The sequence below is a fragment of the Silurus aristotelis genome (genome assembly GCF_946808225.1).
Source record: "Silurus aristotelis genome assembly, chromosome: 5".
Classification (NCBI taxonomy): domain Eukaryota; kingdom Metazoa; phylum Chordata; class Actinopteri; order Siluriformes; family Siluridae; genus Silurus; species Silurus aristotelis.
Window position 1 is genome coordinate 2,970,261 of NC_139578.1, and position 20,611 is coordinate 2,990,871.

At 41.5% G+C, this 20,611-nt stretch overlaps 1 protein-coding gene across 3 annotated transcripts in view; it reads left to right on the top strand.

Annotated features, from left to right (window-relative positions):
• The window catches only part of epha4a (eph receptor A4a), a gene marked incomplete at its 3' end in the record, with an annotated part of 33,980 nt that overhangs the window by 11,517 nt on the left and 1,852 nt on the right, over positions 1-20,611 (top strand). Inside the window, exons 4-17 of one of the 3 annotated variants that reach the window (XM_083541689.1) lie at positions 3,957-4,112; positions 7,751-8,086; positions 9,735-9,859; positions 10,759-10,918; positions 11,175-11,286; positions 12,600-12,658; positions 12,934-13,047; positions 13,197-13,382; positions 16,034-16,095; positions 16,212-16,421; positions 16,578-16,754; positions 16,893-17,086; positions 17,400-17,558; positions 19,114-19,961. In XM_083541689.1, the coding sequence (XP_083397815.1) occupies positions 3,957-4,112; positions 7,751-8,086; positions 9,735-9,859; positions 10,759-10,918; positions 11,175-11,286; positions 12,600-12,658; positions 12,934-13,047; positions 13,197-13,382; positions 16,034-16,095; positions 16,212-16,421; positions 16,578-16,754; positions 16,893-17,086; positions 17,400-17,558; positions 19,114-19,228 (2,165 nt within the window). Of the gene's footprint in view, positions 1-3,956; positions 4,113-7,750; positions 8,087-9,734; positions 9,860-10,758; positions 10,919-11,174; positions 11,287-12,599; positions 12,659-12,933; positions 13,048-13,196; positions 13,383-16,033; positions 16,096-16,211; positions 16,422-16,577; positions 16,755-16,892; positions 17,087-17,399; positions 17,563-19,113; positions 19,962-20,611 lie in introns of those variants that run through there. The other 2 variants (XM_083541690.1, XM_083541691.1) reach the window with 2 other exon arrangements.

Below are 20,611 nucleotides of genomic sequence, written 5' to 3' on the forward strand. Positions count from 1 at the left end.
GTTTTGTTTCATTCAGCCTCTGGAAATGTAATTAATAAGCGAAAATTCGAGGGTGAACCAATCAATGAGCTAATCAGTACACGCATTAGACAGAAGGGATGATAATTATCTCTTTCTTTCTGTTTATCAAAACTCAGGTGGAATTAGCATAGTGATTCAGCGAAAGCAACTAGCTAGCTAAAATAGTCCAAATCTCCGCATGTAACATCTAGCATAAGCTAGGATAGTTCTCAAAGTATTAACATGTATTTAAATCTGCAAAATTTATCATGAAATGTAGTTCAAACATTAGATATGTTTGTTAATCGCTAATTAGCCGGCAATTTTTATTTTATTTTATTATTATTAGCTTTGTGCTAAATGTTATATCTTGAGGCTGTTTCAGCAATGAAGTGAAAAGTCTCTGAATATTTGTTTGAGCCTGGACTAGTCATATTACATGAGCAGGTGATGGGAATTTAGTGGTTGTGTGTGTGTGTGTGTGTGTGTGTGTGTGTGTGTGTGTGTGTGTGTGAGAGAGCGAGAGAGAATGAATGTGTGTATGTGTGTGTGGTATGGTATGGTGCTTTAACCCTGCTGTACCATGGCTAAAGAAGGATAAATGATAAGCCAAAGTCATAAAACTGCCACAAGAGTGTTAGCTATTAACTGAGGTAAAAGTACAAAACTTAACCCGAACACACACTTTCTCTGCAGACTTCCTAAGATGTGTGTGTGTGTGTGTGTGTATGTATGGAAGTAAGTATGTGAGTTAGTCGATCTGTAGTAGTGCGTTTTATGTTATTTCAGTACTCAGGATTGTTCTTATTCCTAAAAAAAAAAGGGAATAAACACAACCGTTGCGCCAAACAAACCCAGATACTTCACTGCATCTTTGTAGTTCGTTCCCGGGAGGGCGGCCAATCGGTTCGAATATTTCAAATTATAATATTTCATAATATTTGACTTTTTTTTTCTACTCAGCCACATTTTCTGTAAAAAAAAAGTGAGTTTATTAGATGCATTTTGATTATAGCTTGGCTGATAGGAAAAGCGAGTGGCTCCAGGCCTGGAAGAAAACGAAAACATGTGGCATCATCTCACTCGAGTGTGTGTGTGTGTGTGTGTGTGTGTGTGTGTGTGTGTGTGTGTGTGTGCGTGTGTGTGTGTGCGTGTGCATGAACAAGAAAGGCACTGGCACTGAAAGACAAAATCTGGCACTGATATAGCAGTGCAAAGTGTCCAAGAGAACACACACACACACACACACACTCACTCACACTCACACTCAGAAGACCACCCAACAATGGTATCTCGCTTTTCTGGCCCATCCCCCCTTTTCCTTTTTCTCATCCTGTCTTGTCTTTTCAGACTTTCCAAAAAAAATTTTTGGACAACAAATGATTGTTTTGTTTTTTTAGTTGTTCTTCACTTATTGTAATATATATGCGGTTGAACGTCATGACACACTTTCGTCGCAGCAACTGTCGATTGTTATAAACTTCAACTCCCGCTGCACTACACACATCGTCAGACATGCTAGCTAGACTATAAAAAAATTTTCTTTTTTTTGTATGATGTGGGGACCGAGCATCGCATTTCGTTTCCATTAGGGGTCGCCACAGCGAATCATCCGCATGTTTGATTTGGTACATGTTTTTATACTGGATGCCCTTCCTAACGCAACCCTCCCCATTTTTCCGGGCATGGGACCGGCACTAAGGCTTGTGCAACCCTAATGGCTGGGGTTGGTTCCCTGACCGGACCGGACTTGACAGCACAATGGAGATTCTTGCCACATGAGCTAGCTAAATAGGGCGAAAAATGATTTGGAGAATTTCTTTCTGAGATTTTTCAGGCTACTTTCGTCCACAATGTAGGACTAGCGTGCGATCGGGTGAAGCTTTACACCCCGTTATTGTCGTGATGAAGTCTATTCTTTCGAGCTGAACCCTGTCTCTTTTTTATGGGCGAAGAGAAAGAGGACTGCTGACCCCTGAGTAACGAGCCAGTGGCTGTTAATTACACCTCCATTAGGACATGAATGGGGAGATCAGCATTTCCCCAAGCTTAAGGATAAAGATTTCAGGAGAACATGGTTAGGGGGAAGTGTGATTGGATAAAGATGTACGGACGGGAACAAAGACGGAGTGAAAACCCAGCTGCCTTAAAGTGAAGCTAAAGTGAAGAGACGATCCGTTGTCTATATAGAAGACATATTTTGAAGCGTTGTCCAAGATGAAGGTTTCTATTTGTGGTCCAATTTGAAGTCTCTATAATGATATTCATTAGGTCTTTGAAAAGTGGATAAATAACCGATATAAATGTTTTTTAAGGCGATGGAGACGTCATCGCTGTCCTAATGACTTGGCAAATTCGTAAAAACAATACTTTTATTCACACACCCAGCCCTCTACCTAATCTTCTTTAGCAGCTCCACCAATTAACTCTTTCCTTCAGCTCCAGTTAAAAAGATCCCAAGCTCATCAGATGGACTCTCAAATCCCCCCCTCCCCTGTTTTTTCCCAGATTTAATTCCTCAATACACCCTGAAGGTCATGACCCTGAGCTTCCTATCTCTATTTCTCCCTCAGTCCCCCGCTGTTCTTTTGCCATGTTTGCTTCAGAGGACGACAGAAAAACTTGTTAATCTCTTTTCGTCCCTGATCGCACTCAATGTAGCGGCTGATTGGCCCCCGGGCAGACAGTGACGGACGGAAAGCATTGTAGAGATAGAGGACAAGGAAAAGGTGGAGAGGTGTTAATCCTGGAGGGGGCGGCTCCCTGGGGCGCCGTCACTTTTGCACAATTAAAAAGAGACAGTTGGACGGTGAAGAAAGAGATTAATTGAGACTCGGGCAAAGCCGTTTTTTTGGTGGAGGGATTCCCATGTTGGGGAAAAAAGGAAAGAAAGAAAGAACATCTCAAGAATTAAAAGGTTGTTAGTGAGGTTTCTGAAGAAAAAGGGAAAATGGATCAAATCATGAATTCTGTAGTTTGGTTTGATTATAAAATTTATATGGGCTCACTCTCCACTTTTCTGGGAAGATGTTTCTCAAGATTTTGGAGTGTTCTTGTAAAGATTTGTGCTCATACAGCCACAAGTATCTTAAAATCAGTGTTTTATCCTAAAGGTGTTCCATAGGTTTTGGAGCTCTATAGCAGGAGGTCTTCCATTCCAAGTCATATCTTCATGGAGCTGGATTTTTGGACAGATAAATTATAATGCTGGAACAAGTTCGGGTCACCTAGTTCGAGTGAAGGGAATATTTCATTCTACCACATCCTATACGTCCAACTTTAATGGTACCAGTTTGAGGATGAAACCATAAAAGTCGGCTTGAAAAGTCAGCTGTCCCAATCCTTTATCTCCACCTAGCATGTATACATAAAAGCCAAATTTTAGAGAAGGAGCGAGCGTGTCGACAAAATGTCAACCGAACAACGCGCCACGTAAGCATTGCAATAATGCAGCTCAACCACTGAAGCTACCATTGACACACTCTTAACTCTTTCTTATTATACAGGGCGCCATTTCTTTTTTTTTTTGCCTCGGTTTATAACCTGACACCACGTCATATTATGTATAAACAATTCCAGGAGTCTGTCTCAATAAGATCAGAGGGTTCAACTGCACTATTATTCAGCGAGTGGCTGTGTACGCATATGTGTGTGTGTGTGTGTGTGTGTGTGTGTGTGTGTGTGTGTGTGTGTGAGAGACAAGTGTGTTAGAGATGGATGACACAGCGCATTCCTGCACTATCGCTTCCTCTCTAAATTAGAGTGCCATAAAACCATTGAAACGCACTCCAATACACAGGCCGAGTCCGTAAGGTTGACCTGGCAACCGCAAACACACATACACAAATACAGATAAACACAATTGCTTTAGAACAGCGTCCAAAATGCTCAAACCCTAAGAATATACTGTTTACATACAATAACTGATGCTAGTTTCCCTCTTTTTTGTGTTTCAGCCTGCAAAATCGGCTACTACAGAGCCTTGGCCAGTGACTCCAGTTGCTCCAAATGTCCTTCTCACAGCTACTCGACACGTGAAGGCGCCACGTCGTGCACGTGCGATAAAGGATACTTCCGATCCGAGACGGACCCCGCGTCCATGCCTTGCACCCGTATGTATACCATTTATATAAATCACTCAAGTATGAAGGTTTCAAAGGCTACGTCGAAACAATATGCGCCTTTTATATCATGGTTCATACGAGAACGCAGAATTTTTTAAAATCCTTGTTCGAATATCGTCTTTATTTGATTTTTTTTTTTTATTTCCTGCACCTAAAGCACATTGTTTTATTCCTTACATATTGAATATTCATTATGACATGATTAGGGTCATTAAATGTAGTTAATTAGCTGATTAAGTAACGAATCGCAAACAATGCATTACATGAAAAAATGATTCGTTTATTAAATAAAAAATTATACAACAAATTATAGAATATACATTCGTACCTTATTAGGAAAATATTTCGCAAATATTCTTATAAAGAAAAAAATTTAATAACTGCATTTTATTTGCAAAAAATATTTAAAAGATTTTCATTAAGAGTATATTATACCTTTGCATAGTAAAAAAAAAAAAATATTTTTTTTTAATTACAATAAAAAAAATATATAATATAAATGCATTGTATTGGCAAAACATTGTTGTATATATTTGTTTAGAAAATATTTAATATAACCACTGTATTGGTGATAAAAATTTATATATATATATATATATATATATAAAAAAAAAAAAAAGTATTGCATTTTTTTTTTTTTTTATTAAAACATTTTAGAATATAATTATGCACTGCATTAGAAAAACAAAATAAATAAATAAAACAAAAGTAAATAAAGCAGGTAAAATAAGTTTCGAACAAGTCAGCATTTTTCCCCTCAGTAAATATATTTCTTAAAAAAATATTTACCATTTATTGAACACGCTTACTGAAATTCATTAAATTCTTCGTACAAAAGCCTTTGTTGGTAATGAGGGCTTCAAGACGCCTCCTGTATAAAGAAACTGGTTGCACGCGTTGTTCAGGTGTGATTTTGGCCCATTCTTTCACACAAACATACTTTAAATCTTGAAGGATCCATGAGCCTCTTCTATGAACTCTGATCTTCAGTTCTTTCCATAGCTTTTTTATTTGAATTCAAGTCAGGTGATTGGCTGAAACAACAGCACCCGGTTATGGCCAGTTTACGGTGAAATGTTCTTTCCATTTTCTGATTATGGCCCCAACAGTGTTCACTGGAACATTCAGAAGTTTTGAAATCCTTCTGAAACCAATGCCATCAGTCTGTTTTGTAACAATAAGGTTGTGAAGGACTTAAGAGCGGTCTTAGCATTTACCCATGAGGAGATGGTTATTGTGTGACTCCTTGGTAAAGGGACACCTTTATACAGGCTATCAGTTGGGACTGAACCAGCTGATATTAATTTGCACTGGCAGAAGGCAGGATTGCTTTCTAATTGCTGATTGATTTCAGCTGGTGTCTTGGCTTTCACTTCCTTTTTTCACCTCCCTTTCTTCATGCGTTCAATACTTTTTCATTGTTTCATTTCAAATTACTATGCATAACATCATTTATGGACATGTATGGTTTGATTTCTTTGCATGTGTAGATTGCATGGGTTGTTTCCAACATCTGGCACCTTACATTACACAAATACATTTACTGAGGAAAAATGGTGACATGTTCAATACTTATTTTACCCGCTGTAACTGCATAGTATAAACAGAAAAATATCATTTTTGCTAGAACTAAAACTAAATCATATTATATTATATGACTTTGCATATTTTGCTTTGAAGAAAAATGCATTGGTTAACAAACTTTTCGAAGCTTGTGTAGTATATAGTTTACACACACTCTCACACACTCTCGAACACCTGGCCATCAACAAATCCCATGCCCCTAACGCAACAATAGAAGAAACAAAGTGCTTAAGTGTGAGTCTAAGTGTGTACTCAAGTGTGTGTGTGTGTGAGAAGAAAATCCCATGATAATATGCACCTTAGCGTCTGAGGTGCATTAAACCAGAGTGCCTGCAGCTAGCTTGCTATGGCTTTATAACACACAAAACACACACACACACACACACAATAAACAGAAGCTAAACAACCATAGCGTAGCGTGACGAAAGATGCACGCCAGGAGAGACAGATGTTATCGGTATGTGCGAGTTCAAAGAGACAAATTTAAACAATCCGATGCAAAACTTCACCAGGCTACGGCCTGCTAATTACACTTCTGATTATTCGGTTCACTTTCGCCCGCTTGAAAAACAAGGGAAATCTTGAGGCGCAGAGAGCGAGAGAGAGAGAAAGAGAAAAAGAGAGAGAGAGAACGAAAAAGACAGATGGATAAACCTCAGACTTGCTCCATTACACTAAACCTTCTCACCTTATTGTATTGAAACGGAGCTGCTGTCCGTCACCCTGAAGCCCAGGGTTTGGCGAGCCTAACAATAATATAAGCCAAATGGATGTTTCTGGAAAGACGAAATCAAAAACAGCAAAGAGTTCACAAAACAAATCTGTCAAAAAAATATATGCCTCAGAGATCTCGCTAGTTTCCTCACAGACATTTTTATAACCGAGAAAATCCTTTCAAAACGCTAGGCTAGTGAACCGTTTCGAGCCAACACGAGCTATTTTGGCGTAAATATTAGCTGACCTCGCTAAGTAGCAAAAATCGTATCAGAAACTCTTAAAACATTGATGGAAAAATTGCTGGCTTAGCTACCTGCTAGTAAGCTAGCTCAAACCGAAGCTCAGTCCAAAACCATGATACACTAGAGGTTATATCAATAATGTTAGCTAGCTGTTCAATTTGAAGACGAGCTAACTCAGAGCAAACTAGCTATGTTCCGTCTGGTGTTCAGTTATTTTTTAGCGCTAATGGTATCGAGTTAGCTTAAAAAAAAAGGTGGGCTACAACTTTTTTGTAGTCAGCAACATGATTCCACTCTGCTACGACTGCTTACTTCATTTTACAAAGCGTAGCCGTGTTTTCTGAAAGCTCAGTTAGCATGGCGGAACATCCGTAGGATGTTTGGGACTTTTCGTGCCGTGAAAATAACTAAGTATATAAAAATACATGAAAAATATCCATCCGTTCGCAAAATATCTGTGAGGGTGCTGAGTTTTTGGCAAAGGTGGAGAGCGTGTTTTTCATGCCTGTGACATTTTGTTTGTGCGAGAGCTTCATTTCAACTGTGTGTGTGTGTGTGTGTGTGTGTGTGTGTGTGTGGTCTATGCAGGGCACAAACACACGCAAGGGCAAAGCAATTAGTATTAATAAGATTCCTATCAGCCACCCACTCGGTTATAAAGATGAACATCTCATGATCTCGCTCAAACACACACACACATATACACACACATACACACACATGCACAGAGAGAGAGCAAACAGAGGGGAAAGCCTGCGGCGACGGTTTGTCATAAACGTAATTATGCCTAAATTCAGCAGTGCCCGGTTTACAGAAACACACACACACACGCGCGATAAAAAAAGGGCACGGGATTGTGTGGGTTTGTGCACTCGTTCCTTCTTCTCTTCCTCTCTCTCTTTTATTTTCCCCCATGCTGAATAAACACTTGATTGCTCAAATGCTCAATTATGGAATGGCTTTGATCACCGATTATTGTTCCAAGTCCAAAGATTTGCACGGTCAAATGCTAAAGGGCATGTTCCAAAGTATTGGAACGTTTCTTGTGATAGGTTTGAGCTCTATTCCGTTTTGCCCCTCCAGAGCCGCCGTCCGCCCCGCAGCATCTCATCTCCAACGTCAACGAGACGTCGGTGAACCTGGAGTGGTCAGTGCCGGCGTTTTCGGGCGGGAGACAGGATCTTACGTACAACGTGGTGTGCAAGCGGTGCAGCCCTGACGGGCAGCGGTGCGAGCCGTGCGGTGTCGGCATCCATTACGCCCCGCAGCAGTTCAGCCTGCGTGCCACGCGTGTCTCCATCAACGAGCTGCAGGCGCACACCAACTACACCTTCCAGGTGTGGGCGATCAACGGCGTGTCACCCCAGAGCCCTGGGACTGACCAGGCCGCCTCGGTCACCGTCACCACTAACCAAGCCGGTAAGTGGCAGCCAGATTCACCTTTTTCCCTACATGTACAGATGCCCTCATCCAGTTATCTAAGCTATGTAGGAAGAGCAATGCTCAAGAGTCTAGCAGTGGGAGCTTTGCGGTGCCCGGATTTGAACCCATGACCCTCCGATTGTTCCAACATCTTGTCTACGGGGCTACCACTTCCCCTTACTTGACTGCTTCATATTTGGATCCTTAATTGCGATTGCTTGGTACTACATAAAGTGTAGGGCTCGATCATTTCCATGATAACAATTTCAATGGCCCAGATGCTTCATACAACAATTTACGATTAATGTAGCTATTCTGTACGGAGTTCACTTCCTGTAACCCGTTTATTAGCTAGCTTGAATTGATAGCCAGAAGTTGTTTGTGCGTGTTTAGCATTTAGAATAATGAGAGCGCTGAAAAACGTCCTGACAAGTCATATAATAAAAACGAGATTGAGATCTGTGTGGATACCTCACTGCATGACCTCACTGAATACCAGAGGCATGTCCTCATGATTAGGTGCGAGGTTGATGCGTAGCATGCGTACCGAAAAAAACATGGCTGCCCAAATATGGAAAACCAATCTTCGTTTAGTTTTTTTTTGTTGGGGGGGGGGGGGGGGTTGTTGGTCTGTGTGAACAAATTTTCTCATGAGCGTCAAAAGCAATTATTCTGACAATAAACTTAGGGTGCATGTTAGTATGTGTGTGTGTTAGCATTAGCATTCCGCCATTTCCAAGCATGTGCCTGGGATGCCTGGTTTGCTAGTGCCGAGTGGCAAATTTTTACGAGGTGTTTAATTACAGCCCAGAGAAGCCGTGGTGTATGTTTGCGTCCCATTAACCACAGACACACCTGTCCAGTATGCGCATTACCAATTTGCCTGTCTCGGTTTAGCGTTTACAACACACACATACACAAACACAACTGGAATTTTTTTTATGAGCCCCGCTTCCAAATCAGCTTTTATTCCTTTCTGTGCAGCCATTCAGACAAAAAAGAGCCTCGGCTTGATCTTGCATGGTCTCTGGAATGTGGATTTAAACCTATATAGATTACAACAGACTTGCTTCCAATAATAAAGTCTGGCTACAAAAAGGAAATAAAGAAAAAGAAAAAAAAATTGCAAGTCGCCAGCTTTATCGCCGGGAAAACTGAGCCTCCGTGCTGTTATAACGGGCGCTTTGGCGAGACCGGCCTTCATAAGAGGAAACACGAAACCCCACATCAATCAGGTGCTGGCGTTATGTGACACTCCAAAAAGGTTTTTCCTTCCCTGTCTCGGCATGATAACGTCAACATAGCTCGTTTGCTGTAACGGTTTAGAGCTTAATGGGGCTAATATGTTTGTCTATTAAACAAAGTTAAACAGCAGGGTTTGTTTGCCACGCAAAGTAGAAAATCAGCAACGATGCGACGCATACTACCCATACCCTATCTAGAGAGTCCTAATAGCGATAGGGCATTGGCACCATTTGCATAGTATCTCTAGCTTCCTAGGTCCTTCCAAACCAAGCATCAACTGGTTGGGAATGGAGCCAACATTCAAACAGTCACACTCAAATTCAAATTCTTTGGTTAGAGCTTCTAGAAGACGTTCTCTCCATGTTATTTTAAGCTTTATTATTCTTTTCATCATCTCCAGCGCCCTCTCCGGTTACATCCATCCAGGCCAAGGACATCACCCGGCACGGTGTGTCGCTGGCATGGCAGCAGCCCGAGAGGCCCAACGGGGTCATCCTGGAGTATGAGGTCAAGTACTACGAGAAGGTGAGTAGGGTGGCAAGGGAACCACAGACTAGGGTCAGCAGCGGCAGTACCTGTATGTACATAGCAAGGGTTGATGGGGGGCAAGGTCTACACAAAGGTAGCTGGGATGTAAAAAAAAGTAGACAGCAGGGAACGAGAGACTGATCGAGAGATTACACGAGTAAAACTATCACATACACCCAAACTCCAAGGCTTACATTACGCTCCAAGAGATACAAACCAAGCATTTGGGGCATTAAAGAAAAGAAATCTCCCTGGCTTTGCTTGCTTTGGTGCAGATTTGGAAATACCAAAGCGCTCTGAATGTAAAGGAAAGCTCTGGGGATTTCTACTCAAGCTAATTCCGGTTACACCCATAGGAGGGAACGCAGACAATAGACAAGCACTTTGCTTTTTTCTTTCTTCCACAAAATGTGGTTTGTGGTTCTCCTACAGGAAGCTTCCACCATTTTTTTCATATCAGACCTGCATAGAATCGCGGTTGATGTATTTTGTGTGCCGTAGCAAACAAAGCTCCTCGTCATGTGAGCTTTGTTTTGTTTGAGATCGTTTAGGCAAGACTCGACAGGTAGACCATTTTGCTACAGTACTTCAATCGAAAACATTTCCAGAAGCAGAATGTTTGGGGGGAGTTTTACGTTTCTTCATGACACTACAACTTTAAAGAAAGTGCTAAGCACCGCCCACATGGGATTCACTTCAAGTCATAGAGCATTGAAAATATTATTTATGATATACATCATGTAGCTAAAGGATGAAAACACATTTTCTTGGTGTTCCCTTTTCATTTACAAAAAAGGACCCTTATTATAACAACTCAATGATGATTATATTTCAAAAAATTTTGCAAATAATTCCCATTGTTTCGAACACCAATTTTGCCTTTTTTGTGCCACCAGGATCAGAACGAGCGTAGCTACCGCATCACGAAGACGGCATCCCGCAGCACTGACATTAAAGGCCTAAGCCCGCTAACCTCGTACGTTTTCCACGTCCGAGCCCGCACGGCTGCCGGCTACGGAGAATTCAGCATGCCTTTCGAATTCATGACCAACTCAGGTGCATAAACAGCAACACAATCATACTTGTTTTTCTATTAAACAAAGACAGAAGTGTTAAGTCTTGGGCTACATTTTTTATTTTCTTTTTTTTGTAAAATACTGTTTATAATTACAGACCACTTTTCAAACTAATAGGTCTTTGTTTTAGCTAGCAAAGACAAGTAAAAATAAATCATTTATAAATATTTATGAAACAGCATCACAGTATCGCGAAGTATCAGCCATTCAAATATTCTTGCTCCTGCCCCCTACAGTTCCTTCTCCAATTATCGGCGATGGCGCAAACTCTACGGTCCTCCTGGTCTCCGTTATCGGCAGCGTGGTCCTGCTGCTCATCTTCATCGCCGTCTTCGTCATCGGACGCAGGTACGCCAGTCTTTAAATAACATCATCAGTCTTATTTTGGCTGCTCACCTTTCTGCTGTCTCGGTCTGTCAGGACCTGTCTTCACCGTCCTTACCGAGATCATCCTCCCGTCAGAACTCCCACGGGGCGCTGCGTCTCTAAACAAATTCTTTTTCCTCTCCTTCTCGCTTGTCAGACCGATCTCTGTCCATGTAGGTGTCTTAGATTAGATTACACGTCACCTTTTCCAACTTTTAAAAGTGCCAAAAGCTTCAGCTTTTCAGGCGAGAACCCCACCCCCTCTTTCCAAGACTGACACTGTGACGTTATCAGCCGTGATAATCACCTGTGTCCTGTGGCCCAAATTCCAATCACAGCCCAAATGAATAGGCTCTTTGTTTACGCCCCAAAGCTCCCATTAGACACTTCCTAACAAACATTATCCCTTTAAAAAAAAATATATATATATAACACCTTTACTGTTACACCTTCTCTTTTCAGGAGACATGTCAGGGTCCAAAAAAGGTGTACAAAAAGGAATACAGATCTTCGGCTGTTGCTTGGCAACCAGCACCTGATTTCAACTTTATTAGTATATGAAATAATCTTATCCAGACATAATAATAAATACAGAATAACGTACATAATGTGCTCTTAGAATGAACGATAGGGTTGGGCGATACTGTTGGCACCCTCAGATTGGTTGGTAATTTTCCTGTAACACCTTGTCCTATGGTGAGGTCCTTTGTTGGACAAGGCGCAAATAATGGATTATAGAAATTTGCATTTCTTGAACACACACTAACACACACACACACACACACACACACACCAAGGCATTCTGGAGGTAAAACCTGGTCTCCTCCTTTTCCTGTTCTACCTGTGAATCTTCCTGTCCTCCCCATCTTTACTCACTACCTTTTTTTCACACACACACACACACACCTTTTTCCTTTCTCTCCGCCTCTCCCGCCCACCTCAGGGGGCCTTTTGTCAACGCCGGGCCGGCACAAAGAAACAACAACAACACAGTCGCATTCCTGAAAAGGTTGATTCGACTCGCCCAGGTGACCCCCGCTCACAGCGGGGTGTGTATATGTGTGTGTCTATTATAAACTCACGCTGTTTAGACCAGGTGACCCCACGGTTTTAAGGGAAAGACACTGTGTGTGTCAAGAGGAGGGAGTGTGTGTTTGGATAGGGTTGACCACTTCCTGCATCTCTCACTATCTTTCTCAGTCCTCTTTTGTTTCTGATCTTCAAAGATGTCCTGATGATTTCTATCCAGAAAAATTAATGCTTAGATGTGCATGTTTTTTTTTCCTTCTCTCTAGGAGGAGTAAATACAGCAAAGCCAAGCAGGATTCCGATGAAGAGAAGCACCTACACCCAGGTAATGAGGCGAACACTAGCTAAACATATCTATATGCAAAGACACATAAAACACAAACAAAAAAGGAGGCGAGTGTGGAAGGGGGCGCTGGCAAAAGAGAAAACAATAAAAAAATAAAGTAGCATTAAATTTGAAAGCGTGCCTCCTGTTTGTTTTCTTTTTGCCTGCACTACTCTTATTTATCGCATTCATTTCCAACACTCACTCTCTCTCTCTCTCTCTCTCTCTCTCTCTCTCTCTCTCTCTCTCTCTCTCTCTCATACATCCATCCACAGGGGTGCGGATCTATGTGGACCCTTTCACGTATGAGGACCCCAACCAGGCCGTGCGCGAATTCGCCAAAGAAATCGACGCCTCTTGCATTAAGATCGAAAAGGTCATCGGCATCGGTAAGAAGCCCTCCGGCTGTGTCCCATTCGGAGCGTGCTTTATTCGCAGCTCAAAACCCCGAAAGAAACAAAAAAGGCGTTCTCTAAATACACAACAGCCTTTTGAAAAAACAGCGTATTGTGAACCGGTTATATAACTCCTGTTCCAGGCGAATTCGGTGAGGTGTGTAGCGGCCGCTTGAAGATGCCTGGAAAACGGGAGATCTGTGTGGCCATCAAAACGCTCAAAGCCGGCTACACGGAAAAGCAAAGGCGTGATTTCCTGAGCGAGGCCAGCATCATGGGCCAGTTCGATCACCCGAACATCATCCGCCTCGAGGGCGTCGTCACTAAATGTGAGTACAGTTGGACGAAGTGTCGTAAAAAAATCGCTCCAGACCTTCTTGGAGGAATTTCAAGTCTCTCACGTCTCGGTACTGGAACTCCGGTTTTGCTCAGTTCAGACTTTAGGTTTTGGCTTGGTGCTTGCCAACAGCCCCCTTGAGTGCTGTTCTTCTGCGCCACATTCCAAATCACCCAGTGCATCATAATCACCATTTGGCGCCTGGCTTAAATAAAAAAAAAAAAGAAGGCATACAGCATTACATACTCCTGGTTTTTTTCCACCTTGATGAAAATCAAGCTGGTCTTTCCAGTGGCTGCTTTTTTGCCAGCCCCGGAATCTTGGCAGTCGGGCAGGTATCAGATCGTATCAGATCGCAACTTTTAGCATTACTGTGTTGATTGAAAGTATCTGCCTGTATAAGCGAATTAAGTAGCGTATTTTGACGTCTGTTTTCTGCCATAACTCATACTGAGCTGCTCGGATTCGTAAGAAATGATATAAAGGTGTTCAAATCATGGGTATTGAGATATTTCTGCTGTTTTATTCATAAAAAACGGTGACGTTCACACTACCGAAGTCACAATCACTAGTGACCAAATCTTAGTGACAAAGCGTAACATTTCCGATGCTCATATACCACCTTGCTGAGCAGAAAAGCATCTCAGGATGCATTGAACTTTGAGGAAGGCCACCCTGATTTTCAGATTTTCCAATTCTTGGCAAACCCAGTAACAAGATTTCATGGACCAATCTGGTGCATGTGATTTGACAGTTCTTGACAGATATAATGTTGGCTCCTATATGCAATTAGCAACCAAGAAAACTCTGAGGTCAGAGGAAAATGGCCAGGCTGGTTTGAAGCACCAAAGAGGCCATGGTAGATCTAGTTTAGAATGTGCTGAATATGAAGGAACTTGGAAGAATATAGTTCTTGGCTTGTATCTGCTTGATTTTATGGCTTGCACTGCTGCTTGATGATTGGCTGATTGAATAATTGGGATTGAATAAACAGGTCTGCATTTGTTCCTCTTAAAGTGTCATGTATCTTAACAAGGGTTAGGTTTGTCTTGTTGGCTTCAACATGGTAACTCCTTTAAGTATTTATAGCATGATAGGAGACACTGCCAAGAGCGTAGCTAGCCTTTTGCCTCAATAGCGTCCCTTTTAACTCCAGGGCTAGTCGACCTTGTGAGAGCTGTTGGTTTTATTAATGGCGGTACAAGGCCTTGTAAAAACCGTGGCCCAACTAAAGAGGGCTCAAGCTGATTGTTACTGCCGCCGAATAATGGTGGTCCTTTCCTCTCCAACAGGGCCAATTAAATGTGTTAAATCACTTATGATACTGTGAGTGTCCTGAATAAATAAGTACCCGAATGCCCCCCTAGCTTTAGACATACAGAGTGCATGCGAGAGAGAGAGGGGGAAAGCAGGAGATGCCAGCCATCCCTAAAGGAGGCATTCAGAGATGGCAACACGTTGGCGCTAAACGCGGCAGTGCGAGATTGCATTTGCATAATGAAGCCACAGCTTTTACACCATAATGATTTCTCATAGGTGGAGAGCCCATGTGTGTGTGTGTGATTGTCATCCATTGTGAAGCCATCATCGCCGCTGTTCTACATCTTGGGGAAAAGGCGGTAGTGGGAGAGAGGGAGGGAGGGATTGGTGTAATTCGGCAATGGAGGTCTAATCAGGCCTCAGCGATAGATGCATTCAATAAACAAACACGCAGTGAGAAAAGCAGGGGAAAATAACACCAATACCGAGTAAGTGTGAGAAACGAAGGCTCTTGATTGGGAAGTGTCGCTCAAAGCGCACCAGACAAAGCCACAACAAACTTTCTGAGCGACACACGAGCACTTTTGTTCTTTCGAAACCGGCATTTTCTCTCTATTTCCAGTAGCGCCTGAGATCGTTACGCAACAAGACGGCTAATGAAACAATGAAAAACTGCTTATTGTGCACAGGGTGTTTTTTTTCCCCCTTCTCTGTTGCTCAAGGTTTTTGATTAGTTTCTCTCTTCTGCGGTTTTTGTCTATGCGTGGCAGAGATGATTACCATTCACGAGGCAGCCTCTGTGGAGCCTTTGGCTGAGACAACATAGTGTTTGTTGAGCAGATGGGTTCGCTGATTGCTAGTTACGAGGTAGCACTAGCAAAAGAAAGCGGCAGCCGAAGAAAGAGAAAAGGAAGAGGGGTCAGGAGCGTGGGGAGAAAGATGTATTACAGCTGCAGCAGCTTTGTATTAACATCAAAATGTAGTTTGTTCTGGTTTCAAACGCCGGCTCCGCTGGCTTAGCGTGGCGCTTAAGGCTAGCGGAGACAAACTGCTAACCGAATCGCATTCGATTTTATTCACCTTTTTTTTTGTTTTAAAGAAAAGTCACAGTATGTTGCATCTTTTGCTATAATTAACACATATACCTATATTAATGGTCACAATCAAAGCTTCACACATTAGCATTTTGCTAATGTAGGCTAGTGGAGACAATTTGCTAAATCAATGAATTTTCTTAACATGATGTACCATTAGCATTTTGAAGAAGTAATGCTGCATCGTTATGTAGCATCGCCACCAGTCAAAGCTTCATCCGTTCGCGTTTTGCCAAAGGAGGCGAAACTGGCCAGTCTATTAAACGAACGTACCTTTTTCATTTCGTAGGCAAACCTGTAATGATCATCACAGAGTACATGGAAAACGGCTCCCTCGATGCCTTCCTCAGGGTGAGTCCAAGATATGACACTGATATTTCTAACATTATTTCTAAAAACTATTATTATTTTCGAAAAAAATGCTTAAAATTTTGACGTTATACAATTTCCCCCGACCCTCTTCACAGAAAAATGATGGCCGCTTCACGGTCATCCAGCTAGTCGGAATCCTGCGAGGAATTGCTTCGGGAATGAAGTATCTCTCAGACATGAGCTACGTCCACCGCGACCTTGCTGCCAGGAACATTTTAGTCAACAGCAACCTTGTGTGTAAAGTGTCCGATTTTGGCATGTCTCGGGTCCTGGAGGAAGATCCGGACGCCGCGTATACGACACGAGTACGTTCTGTGAAGCTAATGGAGATGTTTAGCAACTTTGCGCTCGCTAAGCTGTCGATTCCTATGCTACTAACCCATAGTGTGTGTGTGTGTGTGTGTGTGTGAGTGGGCATGTGTGATTAACTTCGTCGCTTGGTGTGTTGTGTCTCTTGAAAGGAAATAATGGGAACCTATCAATCGCAGGGTGGAAAAATCCCCATTCGCTGGACAGCCCCCGAGGCCATCGCGTACAGAAAGTTCACTTCGGCGAGCGACGTGTGGAGCTACGGGATTGTCATGTGGGAGGTCATGTCGTACGGCGAGAGGCCATATTGGGACATGAGCAACCAGGATGTGAGTGGCGAGACCTTTTTTCGAGGGCATGCTGATTCAGAGATTGCGAAAGGACGCCAGTTTGTGACCTTTCATTTTCTTGGTGTTCTCAGCTTTTTTAGTTTTCTCAACCTCCCCGATTTCTTCTTTCGTTTTCAGGTCATAAAAGCCATTGAAGAAGGATACAGGCTTCCCCCGCCAATGGATTGTCCCATTTCTTTACACCAGCTGATGCTGGACTGCTGGCAAAAAGAGCGAGCTGAGAGACCCAAATTTAGTCAGATCGTAAACATGTTGGACAAATTAATCCGCAATCCCAATACGCTAAAGAGGACTGGAGGGGAAATAGCAAGGTATACTTCCTATTAGTACAAGGTTTTGCTATGGTTCTTTGAAGAAAACATAACAAATTTTTATTATTTTCTAATTTTTTGGTTATTTTCTATTTATGTTACTGTACATTATAATAAATATAATGCACAAGATTTGGCTACGACTTTGCTTATAATAACAGCTTTGTCGTAGTGATTAAGGACTGTTGAGTGCAGGTATAAACCTTTATGTCCCTCAGTGAACCTGTAACTCTTAACGCTTAGCCGTAAATTGGCAAGTTCTCAAGCAGCTAAATAACACAAGTCTTTCTCTCTCTTTATCTTTTTTTTGCAGACCTAACACCACCCTTTTAGAACCGAACAGTCCAGAATTCTCCTCTCCCCTGGGCACCGTGTCTGACTGGTTAACGGCCATCAACATGGAGCGTTACCGTGACAACTTCACCGCCGCCGGCTATACCACCCCAGAGGCGGTAGTGCACATGACGCAAGAGTAAGTCACGGAGATTTTGGCACCGAGGCCCACATCCAGGCTAGTTGATATGTCGCTCGTAAGTGGCAGTTGGTGCGATAGTATGATTAATGAGTCCACGCTCTCGCCTCGAAATGCTGGAGAAATGCTCGAAAATTGGAGTATTCCTACTCAAATACTCCAATACCCTGCGGAAAATATCTTCAGCATTCAGTTTCTCACAGCACTCTTCAGCAAACATCAGGCAAGTTCAACAAATAATCCTCGTAGAGAACAAATAAGTTGTTCTTGACTACCAGCCGCTATGAGGGTCGCTAACAAAAAGGGATTCTGATTGAATGGAAAAACAACCAAACATCTTATTTACTTCCCCCCCCCCAAATCAAGTACAACCTAATTAACAGAGCCAGCTGATTTGAAATTGCCTAGCTAACATTGGAAAGAAATGCGTTGCCACACCATGGTGATTTCATGGGTGTTACATAAACCGAGAAATGAAAACGAGGGGAGTCATTACTTTGTCATAGTGTCTAAAAACTGCAAACTTCTAGGTAAAAGTTTTTTATATCTAGCAATTTAATTTTGTCTGCCACTGCGGGGCCTCGTGCGTAATACCTAATTTACACAGCTAGCCGATTTAAAATCGACTAGCTACCATGAAAAATAAGTGCGTAAACAGCAAGCATATTGATAAAACACTTTTCCTACATAAAGGCCTACATATGTGCAGGACTGGAAGTGATCCTGCTTTTCGCTTACCATACGTTAAACAAAATCTTCTTAGCGCCAATGCAAACAAGGTAGCTAGCTAATTTAAAATCAGCTAGCTAACGCAAGAAAGAAGGGCAAAACCGAATGACCTTAGCTAGGCAATTTACTAACTAGCATGAGTGTATAAACAGAGAATCAAGCATCGCTCGGATATATCGATGAAACACTTTTCCTACGTAAAGGCCTACCTTCGTGCAGTGACCTGCTTCGTTTGTGGAATTGAAATTCACTTTAGGTCACAAGTTCTGCGTAAAAACAATTTCACGTAGCTAGCCAGTTGAGAATTGACTAGCTAGCCTAAAAAAAGAACTGCGTAAAACAGAGAAGCAGGCATTGCTCGGACATATCGCTGGAACTTTTTTCTACGTAAAGGCGGTACTAGGTGTATTGACTTGATTATCTTGTTGAGTTGATTTCGTTTTACTTGGCGCTAACATAACCTAGTACACATAGCTAGCTAATTTGGAATCAAGCTAGATTTTGACGTTAAAGGGAGCTTTTCCTCGCTCCCACCCCAGTCGGCTCCGGCTTTTTCATCGGGGATCTAAATATAAATCTTCTTCCGGATTTCTTTACAGCCGCATTGTGACAACGTGGATTGTATAATCATTCTATACAAATACATTGAATTGAATAAATGGAAATTGATACAGTGCCAAATATTAGTGTCAGCTGTGGAACTTCTCAAGGAACATACACACACACACACACACACACACAAGCGCCAGGGTTGATTTATTTTCTATAAAACCCTTTTTTTTTTCTCCCTAAACATTCTTCTCATCTTTATTTTGTTCTCCGACAGAGACATGACAAGGATAGGCATCTCGACGACCGCACACCAGGACAAGATCCTCAGCAGCGCGCAGGGAATGCTGTCCCAGATGCAGCAGATACAAGACAGGATGGTTCCCGTCTGATCGGAATAGAAAAATAAACTTCTACTTTTCCTTTTCTTCCATCCATCCTTGTTTTTTTTTTTGTTTTTTTTTCATTTCGTTTTTTTGTTTACATCATCCTCATTTTACGCACTTTAAAAAACAAACAAATCCGAAGACACTCAGAAAAAAAAAAAAAAAAAACAAGGACGTACAGCTGGCGGCACTTTTCGTTGTTCTCCCCGGATCACCTTTTCCGATCAGAGGAATTTCATCGTTTCTTTTTTTTTTTCGCTTCCAGTTCTTGGTCGTTGTTTTTTTTTTTTTTTGCGACAGGACGGAGCTTTGAGGGGCATGCTTTTTTTTTCCCCTTTGTACGTATGTAAAATTGTAAATAAGTAGCTCTTTTTTCCACTTCGCCATCTCGTCGTTCAGACCTGACGATTTGAATAAACTTGTGGCTTTTGGGATGGGAGGAAAAAAACTCCTAAAGCTCTTTTTTTTTTTTTTTTTTTTTTTTTTTTTTTTGCAATTCTGGGATTTCTGGCTCCACGTGAAGACTTCTCCACCTCTTCGGAAATGGAATATTTGGCTGTCCACTTGGCTGGCAACTCGTGCGATGGATTTGAGAACATCGCGCTCGAGCTGAGATCTCACTCACGTTCTTTTAGTTTCTCTCTCTGCAGGTTTTTTTTTTATTCCCACTCTTTCTCTCTGTCTCGAACCCTGGCAGGCTGTGAAATTCCTACTTACTGGAAAGCTAAAAGGAACTAAGGTAAGCACCATTGTGTTGTATAGAAGATCTGCTCTATTTCCTCCAAAGTTATTTATACAGTTCTCAATGGTGGGATTTATTTTTATCCTTTTTTTTTTTTATTCTTTTTTTTAATGATGAAATGTGTTATTCAATAGGGTTGGGAATAAAAAAAAGAATAAATGGAAAAAAAGAAAAAATGGAAAAAGAAATTTGATCTATCTTTCTTTTTTATTATTTATTATTATTTATTATTTCTATTTTTTTGTTTGTGGTGTTCTTTCTTTCTTTCTTTCTTTCTTTCTTTCTTTCTTTCTTTCTTTCTTTCTTTCTTTCTTTCTTTCTTTCGTTCGATTCATTCTTACTTTCTTGCCTTTTTTTCTTCCTATCTGTGGATTGTTTAAAACTTTTGATTGTTTGGTGTTTTTTCCGGTTTTATTTAGAAATTTTGTCTGTCTGTCTTCTCTTTCTTTTTTTGCTTTTTTATTTTTCTGTCTGTGGTGTTCTTTCTTTCTTTCTTTCTTCCTTTCTTTCTTTCTTTCTTTCTTACTGTTTGTTTTATTCTTTCTCACCTTTTTTGGTTTTTATTTACTTGTTTTATGCGTTCATTATTTATACAATTCTCAATGGTGGGATTATAAAAAAAAAAAAGAGGTTTGTATTATTCAATA